Below are 16,919 nucleotides of genomic sequence, written 5' to 3' on the forward strand. Positions count from 1 at the left end.
CTGAATTCTTCCTAATATTTTTCTCTCCTCCGACATATTTACCAAACAATCATATATATTCTGAACTATCAGACACATAACTAATCGACGTAAATCTTTCACACTTTAGAATACGATTTCCTACAATTATGGTATATTAATTACATACACTCCTTTAGTTGTTTCCACACTCTCATCACCCTGTCGTCGAAACAATCAGCATTGAATCATAATCCCATATTCAAAAGGTTTCACTGAAGTTAATAACTAAGCTGTTCATTTCCCATCAATTGAATGTTTGTTCACCATTCCATGTTCACTGTATCTGCTAAAGGTCATCCTGACAGGAGGCGTTATTAACCTTTTCTGTTTCCACCATGAAAACGACGACTAATAAAACCTTTTTTCTGTTTAATAAAACCTGTTTAATTTTTTCCATCAACTTTTGTTGCCATAACACTATTTTTATTATCATCTTGCTATGAGTGACCATTGGGTATATTGGCCCCATTCTAAAATATCCATGTGTCATCTCAGTACACAAATTGAAGTAATAAGTTTTTTTTATTTTATTATATGCTTTTAAAAATTGTGTTTTTTAAAAACCTGAAAACCTGGAAAAAATTTCTGGAAGTCCGATTAAACATCTTCGATACATTTCAGACTAACAGTTTCCCCTGAATTAGTTGTATTAAATTATATTTATATTGAAAAAATTCCTCACTATTTTTATATATTTCATATATTTGATCTCTGGTAGTGCTAACATCAAGCTGATTCGTCACCCGCTTCGTATGAGAACGGTTTTTTTTTCGGTGAATTCAAATTTATATTTTTCACTTTTTGTGATATTTCAGTGACCGTGTCCATACTATTAGTATCAGTGTAGGTGCAACAGGCTGCTAAAAATATTTTCAATAAAAACCGCAGCAAATTAATATTCAACAGTAAAAATGCTTAACTCTGTAGCTAATTTTATGACAAGAAGGGGCCTCGATTATCTAGTTCCTGTTCGAGGTAACTGATTACAGAAACAATCTGCATTTTTAATCAGAGTAATAATAAGCAGCACTATTTGAAATTTATTAAAACAAGCAATGCATTAAGACAACTTTTGCCGGTTTATAACCTGTTTTGAAGAATTTTGAATATGTTTGACAACGGGAGGCCTTTGGCAAACTAGTTCGTTTACGCGTTCGAACTTATCATACAACATTGTGTCTCTTTTTAACTAAAAATAAATAATAAAAGGAGAAAGAAAATATTGTCTGATTCTAAAACGAATTTACAAATTGCGGCAGGCAATATATTAAACATATTGATAACGTATGTTCCCATTAACTTTGGATAGACCATAGAATGTTATTATGTAATTAGGAAATTATGCGATGGAAAACTTTTCTTTATTGTATGCTCTAAAATTCCTCATAACGGTATTGCCGCCCAAATCATTACGGGGCTTATCTGTAGGAAGCAGGCAGTCCAGATCGTAGGCTTATTTAGGGTTTTTCATACATAAACTGAGACGTTTGTAGGATACAATGTAAATCATGATCCATCAGAGTATAGCACATTCTTCCAATCATCAATTATGCTCCGATACATCTATTTATCTTATCACTCGCCAGTAATCTTAAAAGTTAATTGAAATATTATCGACAAAACTAAACCGCCTTCTCTACATAATACGAAAACTAACTGGAAATTGTTTAGAGAAAAACTGGAGAGTTTAATATCACTAAATTTGCCTCTCAAAGCTGAAACAGATACAGAAACAGCAGTAATAACTATAAAAAGTTGTAGCATATTAAAAAGCTAACTTCACATCATCCACAATTAGATAGAAAATAGCCGAAAAAAGGACAGTGCGAAAAACCGGACAACAAGCAAGAACAGATTATTTTGAATGATAAAGATATCAACTGAACGTGTACCTCGTATCATTCACGAATACTTCGGTATGAGAAAGCTCTGTGCAAAGTGGGACAATAATAAATAATAGTATAAAACATGGCCCCATCATTTCACTCTGAAGTCTAATCGACAGTCATCCGAGTGATCTGTATACGATGGACCCGCTCCAAAGCGTGGAAAACCGCAACAGTCTACTAGCAAGGTTATGGCGTCTGTATTTTGGGATGCGCATGGAATAATTTTCATTGACTACCTTGAAAAAGGAAGGACCATCAACAGCGACTATTACATAGCGTTATAATCGCCGACAAGCAGACACATTTGAAGAAAAAGAAAGTGCTGCTTCATTAAAACAATGCACCGTGTCACACGTCAGTGAAAACGATGGCAAAAATCCATGAATTGGGCTTCGAATTGTTTCCTTATCCAGATGTGGCTCCGTATTCTCCAGATGTGGTCCCCAGCGACTATTTCCTGTTCTCAGATCTCAAAATAATGCTCGCTGGGAAGAAATGTTCGTCGAATCGCCGAAACTGAGGCCTATTTTGAAGAAAAGGACAAATCGTACTACAAAAATGGTATCGAAAAGTTGGAGGTTCGCTATAATCAGTGTAACACCCTTGAAGGGAATTATGTGGAATGAAAAAAAAACTAATTTTGCCAAAAAATGTGTTTTACTATGGTAGGCCGGGGACTTTTCAATTGAACTGTTAAGCTTTGTGAACTGTTATTGTCCAGATAGTATTAGTCAAGCGAGTTCTTTATAATAGCATTTTTGTGCGAGTATTAATGTGTTGTCTGATCATAAACCTTTTTAATGGTCGGTCTAAATTTGTTAAAGTTTTCGACAAAAGAAAAAACCATGAAGGTTTTTAACCGTTTTCTATGTAATTAAAACAAGACAGGATTGATAGATTGTTTTCGCTTTCTATTTAATTGATATCTTGAGCAATTTTGGGACTCCCTATACATGGAAAGAGTAAAGGTCCTTTTAAAGAAAATATGGCAAATTTACTTGAAGTAAACGAGGAAACACATAATTGGCTAATTCGACGTCACCACTTTCAACTAGCAAAATTGACCACACAAAAATAAACACAAAGCGCTTATTATTTAAACAAATATGTGTAATAATTGTAATCACTTAGTATATTTTTCGTCATATATTGCGAATTGATTGTAACGGTTAAAAATTATTATTTGAATTAAGAAATGTTTCGTTTATTAATAGAATAGAAATTAAAAAATAATTTGTAAATAGTAAAAATAAGTGAGTTTTCAATGAAATATTTTCTTTTTACTTTTAGAAGAGACGGCAAATTATTTTTGAATTGTTTTTTAGTGAAAATATGTGCACATCATTAGGTTTCAACTTATTCTCCATTGCTAATCACCACTTCTTCCTAAATTTATCAGGACAGGATTGGCTTTTTGGACAGTCTATTTACTTTTATAAGAGTAATTGGTAATGCCTACTGAATATGGTACATACCATATTCCTCGACTTCAAATATCTTCAGGAAACCTGTTCAGGGAGATCTTTGTATACTGTATCGAGAATTATCACGTATAAACCATCGAATTAAATATACACACTTGTTCTATCAATAAATATTTGTCCATTTTCCAGCGTTCACCAGCATCAACAATCATCAACAGCAGCATTCTTCTTTGAATCAAACGAAGTTCGTATATTGTTTATTCATAATTGGATATATTTGGAGTTCAAAAAAGTATGTTTCTGTCACTCTAGTCAAACGATGCAGAATAAAATATTTTGAAATAAATTGGAACCGACTTCAAAAAATAAATAAGGGACTAAAAAGTCAAAAATAATCAAAGAAATATAATACAACCACAAAAAAAAAACATTTTAAAATAAAACATGTATATAATAATTGTTTTAACTAAATAAAACTAAACCAAAAGCTTTTTTAACATATCTATTACAATTATAATATTTTATATTCTACTATATAACAAGTGAAGTGAAAGTCCCCGGCCTGACACAATTTTAATCAGGCCTAACCCTCAAAAGATTCGTGTATAAATTTGACAGCTGTCGGATCATGAGTTTGTGAATTTAGAATTTTGAGTGAAGCAACTTTAGTTATTGTGAAAAAAATCGACAAGAAGGAATTTCTCGTGTTGATAAAATATTGCTATTTGAATGGAAAAAATACAGTTTAAGCAAAAACTTGGCTTGATGCTGAGTTTCCGGATACTGCCACAGGAAACTTAATCAACAAGGATTGGTATGCTAAGTTTAGACATGGTGAAATGAGCACCGAAGACGACGAACGCAGTGGACGCCCAAAAGAACTTGTTACCGAAGAAAACATTTAAAAAATCCACACTCTCTAAAGATATCAGCTGAACGTGTACATCATATTATTCACGAATATTTGGGTATGAGAAAGCTCTGTGCAAAGTGGATGCCGCGCGGGCTCACTTTTGACCAAAAACAACGACGTGTTGATGATTCGGAGCAGTGAGCAGAAGATGATCAAGCGTAATAAACCCGAGTTTTTGCGTCGATATGTGACAATGGAGAAACATGGCTCCATCATTTCACTCTGAAGTCCAATCGACAGTCACCCGAAAGGACTGCACACGATAAGCCCGCTCCAAAGCGTGGAAAAACGGTCGGCTTGGGATGCACATGGAATCATTTTCATTGACTACATTGAAAAAAGCTAGTACAGCGACTATTACATAGTGTTTTTGGACCGAGTGAAAGGGGAAATCACCGAAAAACGGCCGTATTTGAAGAAAAAGAAGTGGTGCTTCACTAAGACAATGCACCGTGTCACATGTCACTTAAAACGATGGCAAAAATCCATGAATTGGGCTTCGAATTGTTTCCTCATCCACCGTATTCCCCAGATCTGGCCCCCCTCGACTCTTTCCTGTTCTCAGATCTCAAAAGAATGCTCGCTAGGAAGAAATGTTCATCGAATGAAGAGGTGACCGCCGAAACTGAGGCCTATTTTGAAGCAAAGGACAAATCGTACTACAAAAATGGTATCGAAAAGTTGGAGGGTCGCTATAATCAGTGTATCACCCTTGAAAGAAATTATGTTGAATAAAAAACTAATTTTGCCAAAAAGATGTGTTTTACTACGGTAGGCCAGGGACTTTTCAATTGACCTGTTACACACAATTTAGTTTAATACATACCTAAACCTATTAATCTATTTGCAATATTATTTTAACTACTACCAATTGATGACTTTGAAGTCGGTGCCCTAACAATTATATTAAATTATATTATTATTTTTGTTTATTTTGTACTGCTTGAAAAGCGAACTGAACGACTTTTGCACTGAACGGCTTTGGTAAGCAGACCACTACTAAAAACCCTTCAAAAATTCTTGAAAGTTATAGCGGTGCGGTCACTGCTTTCATCATCGCCTTACCAAAATAACTTCAAAGTATAGTTGTCCGTACATCTTCATAATATTTAAAGAAATATCCTTTAACTCCTAGCCGTTGTCTTGAAATAATTTTGAAAATCGGTCCACAATTGATGAAGAAATCGGTGATCATTCATAAAAAAATATACAATCGAACATAGAAGTCCTTTTTTGAAGTCAATTGATAAAAGATAGAAGGCAGCAATAACAAGTATACAGTGAATAGACAAAATAATTTGACATACACATAATGTGTATTTGTTAGTAAGGTGTTAAGCCATCATACTTTATAAATAGCTGCAATTCATCGCGAAATAAGTACGCAGAGTGTCAGAATAGTTTCCAATGAAATGTTCTCCCATTTTTGTACCAAAACATCCGCCAATTGATTCAACGATGTGGGAGATGGCAATCTACTCCTTACCCTCTGCTCTAAAACTCTCCATAATGGTTGAATTCTGTTGAGCTCTAGCTATTGTACTGGCCAGGGAAGATGTTTGATGATGTTCTGATGCTTGTCAAACACGAACTCAAATAGACCTCAAACACTTGAAACAGTTTTTCCAACAAGCAACAATATTTTTTAAACGACAAAATTAATAAACAACTATAACGATAATTTTATCAAAAGAAACAAATCAATTCCATCGATAATGAGTTATATTAACATAATTTTTGTTCGCAGATATTCAAAGAAAGTGAAAATGCCGGTGAAGGAATGGGTCCAAAAGTTTCAACCGATGCAACTGTACGTGGTGCTGACATTGACAATATTATTTTTCATAACCGAATTAATAGTCAGTCACCTCACGCACGCACTGACATTGCTGATGGATTCTTACCACATGCTCTGTAATATACTAGCGCTATCAGGATGTATTATAACAATCAAGGTAAGTTCGACGATTAAACGATGACTAGACATGCTATTTGTCATGAAGATACCTTCATTAGCAAACGTCTATTTATTGATTCGAATTTTGATTTACGCACAACTAATTTCATGTTTGAATCGACATAATTTCTTTAAGATTTATATAACAGGTAAATTGAAAAGTTCCTGGCCTCACACAAAGATGGAGCAGTATTTGAAGATGATCAAACGTAATAAACCCGAGTTTTTGCGTCGATATATGACAATGGATGAAACATGGCTCCATCATTTCACTCCGAAGTCTAGTCGACAGTCATCCGAGTGGTCTGCACACGATGAACCCGATCCAAAGCGTGGGAAAACGCAACAGTCGGCTGGCAAGTTTATGGCGTCTGTATTTTGGAATGCGCATGAAATAATTTTCATTGCCTATCTTGAAAAAGGAAGGACCATCAACAGCGACTATTACACAGCGTTATTGGACCGTTTGAAGGACGAAATCGCCGAAAAACGGCAGCATTTCAAGAAAAAGAAAGTGCTGCTTCACCAAGACAATACACCGTGTCACAAGTCAATGAAAATGATAGCAAAAATCCATGAATTGGGCTTCGAATTGCTTCCTCATTCACCGTATTCTCCAAATCTGACCATTTCCTGTTCCCAGATCTCAAAAGAATGCTCACTGGGAAGAAATTTTTGTGGAATGAAGAGGGGATCGCCGAAACTGAGGCCTATTTTGAAGCAAAGGAGAAATCGTACTACCAAAATGGTATCCAAAATTATGTTGAATAAAAAAACTAATTGTGCCAAAAAAATATGTTTTACTATGGTAGGCCGGGGACTTTTCTATTAACCTGTTAAATATTTCGTGTGATTTGGTTCACTTCAATTTGCCGATTTCCTGCTTATTGCCTAGTATCGCGAAGAAAAATAACAGTATTTCCCAATTCGCAAACTGCCAACAGCTTGGGCATACTAAAGATGTCTGCGGTAGGGAACGATAGCCGTGAAGTGTTCTTGTAAACATCACTCAAGTCAATACAGAAAGCTGGAATAGCGATGCAAGATGTGTATTATGCAATTAAAGAGGGCACCTTGCTAATACAAAGGGTGTGTAGTATACCAAAAAAAAACAATAACTTCACCCAAATAAAATTACAGCATTACAGCGATTAAGACAACTCAATAAAGCACAAAACTCTGCGAAGCCAGTTGCCATTGAAAATAAAACATCTGAAGACATAGCAATTCCAGCAACAAAAAATCCGGCCTTTACGAGTCAACCATCGTCGAAATGATGAAATTGCTCAGTGATTTTGAGACTGTAATGCGACACACTTTCAGTCAGTTAGCAAACAGAGTTTCTACGTTTAATTAACAATGCTCATCGCTACATAACCAACGAAGAGCTACACGATGAACTCGAAATCAAAAGGATATACGAAGCAATTCAAGATTTCGCCTTAAAGCATGAAATAAAAAGCTTGAAATAATGTTGCTAAATCACAGCAAGACAACACTCAGGAAATCAGAAAATTGAAGCGAATCAAACCACACAAATTTATTTAGCTTATTAAACTTATTTAGTATTCTTAACGTTAGCCTAAGTAAATTAGTTTATCATAAAACCAGTTAACTGTTGATAAAGAACTGCTGCCTAGTAATCAATGATTATCATCATGATCAACACCAATTATTAATGATTTTCGTAATAGACAAAAAATCCTTCAAAATTAACGATCCTTGTTCTTGATATTTCGAATTGAAAAATGTCATATTCTTTATACAAACAATTTCGTTCGTCATTCAATATTCGACATATACGAATACAATATTTAATTTATATTTAAATTGTCTTTTAAACGGATAATGAATCAATGTCAAACATTTCACATAAATATTATAATTTATGGATGAGGTGAAACCGCATTATGTAAGCCTCATCTAAAGCGGCAACATAAAAAAGTAGGTCTTCAGGTCCTTTTGAAACAGTATCATTAATATAAGATGGTATTTAATTCCTATATAACGTCATTTCTAGATTATATAATATAACATTATACTTCTGTATCATCAAATTAATTCACAAGAAGTTCTAGTACAAAAATCAAGGCAACAATTACTAACGAGTCATCAGTTTCAAACGATTATAGGTCACAGGTCCATTCGACTATTTCTTATAGGGAAATTTCAGGGCCAAGGTCATAAGAAGTGTCACATATAGCGTAATAAATATATACCTGATAACGTCGTCATTCAATACGCACTATAGCCGACTCTTTCTTCGCTAATGAATATTCATGATGTGTAGCAGACAAGAATACTTGTTTACATCACAGGTCCAAAATGCGAAATCGGAAAAATATAAACACGATAAATGTATGCTAATGTGTGATTAATATTGCGTATTTTTTAAGAAAAGCCTAATTAACTGTAGGCAGAATTTTCAATTTATCACCAGATGAAAAATCTGTGAAGTATTAAACCCGTATTTTGGTCAGCGATATCTGCTGGTGAGAATGCGAAGTATACACGTAAACAAGCGTCAAAAAACCTAACCTAACTGTTTTAAATCCGATTGCTTTGATGTTTCTCTACATAATATAGCAGTTTATCATTTAGTATTTTAGGGTAAATTAGATGGCTCGGTGAATGGAGGTAAAACGAAATGAAACAGTGGTATTTACATTATGTGACCGTTATTTATTGAAGTAATATAAAAATGTGGAAAATACAAAAAAGATAAAACGGATGGCAGCGGTGTTACCTGGAGACGAGTCTTGGGCAGTCGATGGTCACACGTCAAAACCAAACGATGGTCGAGTACTGAATGATTGGAAATACCCTTCAGCAACATCCCAGATAAACGTCTCGGGGTTGCCAGCTATTAGTTATCGGGTTCTAGTTGGCGCTGCTGGCACTCCGCCAGTGTTCAACAGGGATTATATTTCTTCATCTTTCTCAAGGAATCTCAATATCTATCTTACAGTCCAGATCAGTCGGGCGGTATAAAGCACAGTCGTAATTATCAATTTTTATAAAATTGTCTGCCATATTGCCGGATAATGAAAATGGTTAACAAAATGACATACATGAGTACGTCTCATTTTATTCAACAATTAAGAAACAGAGAGACATAACAGAAATAACAAGTAAGAAATAAAGAGATTATAGAAAATCTCTAATCAGAACACCAATTTTTCTCGTTTCTACATATACAACCAGCACAAATAAGTTTATTTAGTACGAATTTGAAAACATATATCTACGGGTCACTTTATACGCATTAGCTCACGATTCATAAGTCATCAAAGTACCAAAGTATGTCCTCTATCATATATATTATACTACAGATGATATCATCACCTAATAAAGAGCTTGTCGGCTTCCGTTTTGATATAAATATTCATATAGTCCTTTTAATATCAGGCGTAGAATCAAGAATATTTTTTGCGTCATACACTTCACATTCTCTGAAATAATGGATTGCCTAAGACGGATATACAAACACAAATTAAAACATATGTCTAAGGTTCGAATAACTATTGACGTGATTCAGTTAAACGTTTCCAAAATATTTAAAATAACAAGGTATTTAAAAAATTAGTCTCATTGACGCCCAAGGATGTCTCATTCTCACAATAAGTCACGTAATCCTTTGATAATATCTGTTTACCACAACAAGAACCAATTTTAACTTTATCTTCAACAATTTCGCCATTAAACAAGCTATTACCAATGATTAGAGTTAACAAACCGTTGTTCTTAATGGCAAATCACAATCGATACACTGCTTTGACTTAATTCACACTAAAATTCTCTCGAAAATATTACAACAAATCTTCCTCAAATCTCATCGAATTATTTTGATGTAGATAAAAGTTAGTTCGACTAAAATGATAAATACTAAACTAACTCATCGAATATGTTATTTGTAGCACGGTAACCAGATCGACACACCAAAAGACGAAAACAAGACTGAAGAACCTAAAACAAACCTTAAAAAAATGACCGTTGCAACTAAGCAAGACAAGAAAACCTCGCAACTCCGAAACAAACAAGAGAGCAAACTGAGGAATACCTTTGGCTGGACTAGAATCGACGTTATAACGATGCTCATATGCTGCGTCTTCTTGGCTTCGTTCTCGTTCTCGATTTATGTGGAAGCCTTGCAAACATTGGCCCATATCGACCATCAAGACGAGATGCACCATCCATGGTCTGTTTTATGTATAGGTAAGTAGCCAGAAAATGTCAAACTTCATAATAGAAAAGTCAAATACCAGATGCCAAAACTTGTTCAGCACAATCCCGAAATATAAAATGCAACCCTCGTATACTAACACAAACTAGTTATAAACCTATTAATTTACATTAGTTAACATGTTTTATTTAAATATGGGTATCCAACATTTCTCTTTACGTCAGGTATATTTGATTAAATATGTGCAAACAAACCTTTATTTGCTTTTCTAATAATCAGTTATTACATTAAACATTATTAATAAATCCTTTAAAATGACGATAAAAAATAAATACTCCCATTCTATTCTATTTATGATTTTACTTTTTTAATATATTACTGAAATTATATATTTAATTAAGAATAAAATCATCGTTCAGCGCCATCTATCAATTGCCTATGATTAATTACTGACCTAATTCATATTTCAGGAGCTACAGGACTTTTACTCAATGGAGTATGTTTTCTTCTTATTGGCGGTTACACATTCCACCAAGGAAGTTTCCTCTATGTTACTGAAAGTGGCGATGTTGTCTTGAATAAAATAGTGGTAAATGATTCTGTCCGAAAGGGAGGCCGAAGATTATCAAGAACAAGAAATATATTTTCTTCGCCGCCGAAGAAACGACAAGGATTATGGGAAACTACCAGGGACATAATTGGTACTATATTATCTATTAAACTATTTTCGTTATATTAAAATACAATAGTCAAAAACAGCCTAGGATTTCAATATTTGTCTTGACAGTTGTATGGCCGTTAATTAATATTATAACTTTAACAAAAATTTAGTACTAAAATTACGTAAATTATGAATGAAACTAGTGACACACACTCAAAAGATATTATAATTAATAACATATATTTTAGGTTGTGTCTTGGTTATGATATGTTCACTGATAGTAATGTTCACTGATCCACAGACAGCAAAATATGTAGATCCCATAATATCTCTAATATCAGCTACCTGTATAATGACGTTGAGTTATCCTTACAGTAAGTAGTTACCTGTTTATTTAAATAAATATAATACCTATTGACTTCACTAGGAAAATATTAATTCTTATCAAATAAAATACATATTATTCAGTGGCCTTAAAAATTTTTAATTTCAGTTAAAGAAAGTTGCCTAATCTTACTTCAAACAATGCCTGATACCATTGACATTGATACAATGGGCAAACAACTGGTAAATCACTTCCCAGATATAATTAATATACATGACTTCCATATTTGGCAATTGACCGCGTCCAAAGTTATATCTACAGTACATATTATATTTGAAAATCCAAAGGTAACTAGAATCTTTAAACTAAATTTTTTTAGTCATATTTAACATGTGTTTTAGGTATATAGAAACATATTGGAAGAAATCAAAGAGTTCTTTATTGAGAATGGAGTTACACAACTGACAATACAACCAGAATTCTATAGACCCAGTGATAGTATGGAAAATTTGAGCTCTAAACTACCACCAGTGTGTTTAGTAGCTTGCCAAGGTGAAGACTGCAAGCTAAATCATTGCTGTCCAATTTATCAAGTAACTAACATATAAAACTAACTGTAATTTTATATAAAATATCTATACTATTTATAGGAAATCAATAAATTTAAACAATCTGGTGAAAAGATTATATATAAAGAGAATTCAACAGCAACACTGAAGTCTGTGAAAATTATTGATGAAGAGCTTCACTCTCTTCACAGTTCCACCAGTACCCCAAGTTTAAATACAACAGGAACAGTGAATAAACAAATTGCAATAGACACAATTAGGAAAGATATCAATAAAGAGAAACCTGAAGAAGGTTCCAAAACTAGTACGACTATATCCACTGAAGTAATTCAAGACAGTGAATGTACAGAAACCAAAGAAGACATAGCTGATAGTACAAAGAAAGACTCTGAGGACACATCAGATGTTCAACTAGAAAAACAATAAAATATATGTGACTTGATGAAAAATACGTGGCTGTGCTAGATTTGTTTGTATCATCTTCTCAATAGTCAAATATATTTTATGAAGTGATGTTTATAAGATGAGTATCACATTTTATTGACTAAATCAATAAAATAAAATAATAGTTACTATTTTTTATATCACTGACAAAAGAATTATCATGTATCTAGTCATTTAATGTCTGACTTGTTATATGTTAAAACTTACCTTGAAGATATAATTGACAATGTCAGTCAGTTTCTAACGATTTGTGATGTAAATATTATAATAATAATCATTGTAAAGAACTAATTTTAATAAACAACCAAAACGATTATTTTAGTTTCATTTAATTATATGACAGGAGGGATTTACCTGACGCATATAATAATGTTAAAGGATCACAAAAATTATATTAAAAGTAATTATCACGATATTATGATTACGATCAAATTAATTATAAATGTGTTAAAATTTTAAAGAGAATATTTAAAAAAAAAAAGGTGCATGCGCCAGGCTCTTCTCATAAATAATCATTTTCTGCTCTAACTGAAATACAAGGGATTTTCTTATCTGAAACCTAATGAATTGTTATCGAAAGTGGATAGGACTCAATCATATTTTAAACAAAATCATCCGTACAAAACCAATTATAAATTATACTAAAAGATAGTATATGTATATTGGTTTAATTGATAAAGAACTGCAATATCTAAAATGTACTTACTACCCAGAGTAACTGAGTAATTTGGTGTTGGATATAATCGATAGTTTCTAGTACGGAGTATTAGGGTACAATGATACATATTATAAATAAAAATTTAAATTAAGAGTAATGGGCAATTATTAATATTACACATGTATATATAAATGGGTCTATATATATGTATGGATAGGACTGTGTAGATTCAATAAATTAAACTCTTAAATTATTTCGAAGCTCTTGCAGAACTGGGTGATTCTCCGCATAACCTAAAAATAAGTGTTAAGAAAACTAATAAGTATCTTCAGTTTATTAACGATTGCACTAAAATATTGAAATAATTATTTGTCCGTTTAAATAAATGTAAGATTGTTCAGTACACAATCTGTGCTTAGTGTTTTGATTAATAGCTTATATATTTTAGAAATAAAATAAGAGAATTAAAATTCAAGCAATAAATGATCTTTATAACAAGTAACACACTAATTCAGATAAAAGGCCAAAAATAATGGTTGGATAAATTCAATAGAAACCAAAATCTTAATCTTTTTAGGTGTTTTACACAACAGCTACAGTTTTTATTATATTAGCGTCATTTTTAGCTCTTAAAGATATTGTGAAACTGCATTTATGCAGAATAAAACAGTGAACTCACAAATTAATAGAACTGAGCTTATAGTTAAAGGAAAATATTTATGCAATTTTAATATTTGTTGTGATTGTAAAGATGTGTTCTTATATTTACTACAAAGCTATACCACAATATTGAAAGTAATACTGTTTCATAAATAAATTTCACTTATAGGAGGACCATCACCTAATAATTACAATGCTGAAGAACATTGATGATGTCTTAGAAGTTGGAATGTTCGTTATGATGGCAAATTATGTCATAAAATTAATAATCAACAATGAATCAGAGACAGTTTGTGTTTAAAATGATTTTTTCTGAAGAATCTATGTTTTATTTAACTATTGATATTCATATTTTGATATTATATATTAAAAATGTCTTCTTATTCACATTAGCTTTAACTAAGCATCGATACACCCTTAACCTCACTGCAATCATATTAATATTTGTATGTATGACTATTATTCAATTAAATATTAATTTTGGCTTGTATTCATTTTTAGTTCAAAGCATAACATTAGCAATTTGATTTAAAATCACTTATTATATATTTAATTTTTAATTTGTCAAAAAAATTTTAATAAAAATTTTTGCACGCCTCTGAATAAAATTAAAAACTGTCCAAAATGTTGTAGTTTCTTTAAAACGGCACTATAAAAAATGCATATTTGTTACTTGTAAGGAAAAGCAGTGTGCCATGAATTTTTTTCAACCCCATGATTAGCGCATTATGTTGCCGTTATGCATTTTGTATTTGTCATTGTCTGTAATTAAATTGTTTTCAATAAATTAAATCTAGATTTATATTAAACAAAATTGAATATGCTTACACCACCAGATTTTGGTTTAATCTTAGCGCGATTGCATATATCTGAAATATTGATGCAAAAATGTATTTGATTTTATTGATTTTAGTAATGATCATCTGTCCGGAATTGTTGACAACAGTGCACTTTGATGTCTAATTAGGATCATGCTTGATTTTTGTTACTTTATAGTTGTACGAGCGGTGCCCTTCGTTGTGGCTCGACGCCGTCGCTCCAAACAACTATTTTTCTTTTCGAAAAATGCAGTAGTTTTAACTGAATTCGTTCTTTTTTATTCTATAATGACTTTCTGTGCTCCTCGATTGGTAAGTTAATATTATTTCATATTCTTTAAATCTAATTGACCCTTAACTTGCGTCCATCACTGAGCCAACCGGAAAGTGACATACGCAGGAATAATTAATCCAGAAAAATATCTCATCATATTATTTTATTTTCATGTATCAGATTAAACAAGTTACATTACGTGTTCTGCGCGCTTGACCTGGGTGCGCTAATGTGGCTGACCAGCCTGGATCGTCCTAGTCTTGGTGCACATTATCATTCCCTTGGTAGCAGGCCATTGCAGACTTTGGTACGTTGTATGATATTGCCCGTTGCTTCGGCAACATCTAGTTGATCACCTTGCGGGTCTGCTACAGCTGGAGACCCTCGAGTTCGACCGATAGAGAGTGGGCTAGTATGGGTTGTCATTGGTGGTGGTCCGATAGATCTTCGTTCCTCCTTTTCCGGTGATAATGTGGGACTCGGCGTTCATCAGGACTAGTCACGCGAGCAATTCGTTCTCATGCAAGAAACCTGCTTTAACATAATATATAAGGATCTGCCCATGTTGCCATATATACAATCTGGCTATTTGATGAATCACAACTTCAATTGATATTACTGGTGGAGTCCCTTTTCTTCTAATTTGAAGCTATTTCTACAAGGTAAATACTTGAAGTAGTTTGACAATAATCTATTTATTCTTATTATTTCAGAAATTATATGGCATTGATAGGGGCAGTACAGGGGAAGATTTTAGAACTATTGATAGGTTGGCATTTTTTAGTAAAGGCTACATCTACAAAGTTGAAGAGTGAGAAACCTATGCTAGATTTCCTTCTCTCTATTTTCTTATTTATGACCTCCTGCATGAAGTCAATTACATCTCCAAATGTAATAATATTTTCCGTTTACCATTATCTCTCTCTATCTCTTTCTGTTTCTCCTGTGCCAATAACTTGTTTTCATTGGATATATAAGCATCTGCCTATGTTGCATTATACACAATCTGGCTATTTGATGAAGCACCATTCGATTCATGGCACTGGTGAAGTCCCTTTTCTCTTAATTTGAAGCTATTTCTACAAGGTAAATACTTAATGTAGTTTGAAAATAATCTTTATTTATTTTTATTATTTCAGAGATAATATGGAATTTACAACTGTTGCAGGGTAGATAGTTTTGGAATCACTGATGGGCTTGTATTTCTTTCATGTGTTTCTATGTTAAATTTTATTTTATGGTGCAAGAAAATTTTTTTCATCATATTCATCTATTTGCATCTTGTATCTGCCTATATTGCATTAAATACAATTTGACCATTATATATACCATGTTCAAGTACTGCCAAACCTTATTTCAATCCGTAATTTCAACAATGAATCAATTTTAGTCAATTAATTCATTTTGTATTAATATAACTACCGATAGCACTCAACTCTCACCTTTCTTGCCATTTATTTGTCATCTTCTGTGTTTTCTTTACTCTATTCACTCTGTCAATTGTTTCATTTAGGGCGACCAATAATATATAGACTATTGACCATAGTCAGGTATGACACCAACCTCTAAATTCTTCGACATTTGGCAAGTTGTTATTGCATAAAATATTGATGGATGAATCAAGCAATATTGTCTTCACTTATCCCAACATCTCTCCATTAATACTAGGGATGTGTTATTTTATATCATCATGTGATAAAAGAGAAGTGATAAATCCAAAGACACCAAAAGCATTGGAATCTGTGGTTTGTTTTATTTTTGACAAAGTAAGTACATAATTAATAGATTCCGCTATTACATATTTTAACATCTACTTATTTATTAGGTTGGGAGATATCTTCAGAGCACTCATCAGAAGTCTTCAAAGGAGTTCTGGTGTGATAGAATAAAAATAAGTTGTGCGAACTTATTTTAACACATTCACATGTAAAATTTCAATGATCTATAAATTGGAACCACTTATTGTTACACACTCGTTTATGTTTATAATTAAATTAATTACGTATCCAGTTGTATAAGTTTAATCTATTACGTAACTCTTATTTTTAACATTTTATATTTTTTTATAATTATAACTGCAATTTTAACTTCTTGTTATAATATTATAAAAATTAACACCAGTG

General features: G+C 32.6%; 1 protein-coding gene across 2 annotated transcripts in view; it reads left to right on the forward strand.

The window, feature by feature from the left end:
• Positions 1 to 12,700, forward strand: part of ZnT77C (Zinc transporter 77C) — a 46,292-nt gene extending 33,592 nt beyond the window's left edge. For both annotated transcript variants that reach the window (XM_076417529.1, XM_076417530.1), the window contains exons 2-8: positions 5,995 to 6,202; positions 10,122 to 10,419; positions 10,858 to 11,088; positions 11,297 to 11,422; positions 11,542 to 11,720; positions 11,775 to 11,966; positions 12,024 to 12,700. In XM_076417529.1, coding sequence (XP_076273644.1) covers positions 6,014 to 6,202; positions 10,122 to 10,419; positions 10,858 to 11,088; positions 11,297 to 11,422; positions 11,542 to 11,720; positions 11,775 to 11,966; positions 12,024 to 12,368 — 1,560 coding nt within the window. In that variant the 5' untranslated portion in view covers positions 5,995 to 6,013 and the 3' untranslated portion in view covers positions 12,369 to 12,700. The remainder of the gene's footprint in view (positions 1 to 5,994; positions 6,203 to 10,121; positions 10,420 to 10,857; positions 11,089 to 11,296; positions 11,423 to 11,541; positions 11,721 to 11,774; positions 11,967 to 12,023) is intronic.
• The last annotated feature ends 4,219 nt before the right edge of the window (positions 12,701 to 16,919 follow it).

This window comes from Rhynchophorus ferrugineus, unplaced genomic scaffold, assembly GCF_030347505.1.
Source record: "Rhynchophorus ferrugineus isolate W39M unplaced genomic scaffold, kcgeb_rfMv2 rfM11, whole genome shotgun sequence".
NCBI classification, from domain to species: Eukaryota; Metazoa; Arthropoda; class Insecta; order Coleoptera; family Curculionidae; genus Rhynchophorus; species Rhynchophorus ferrugineus.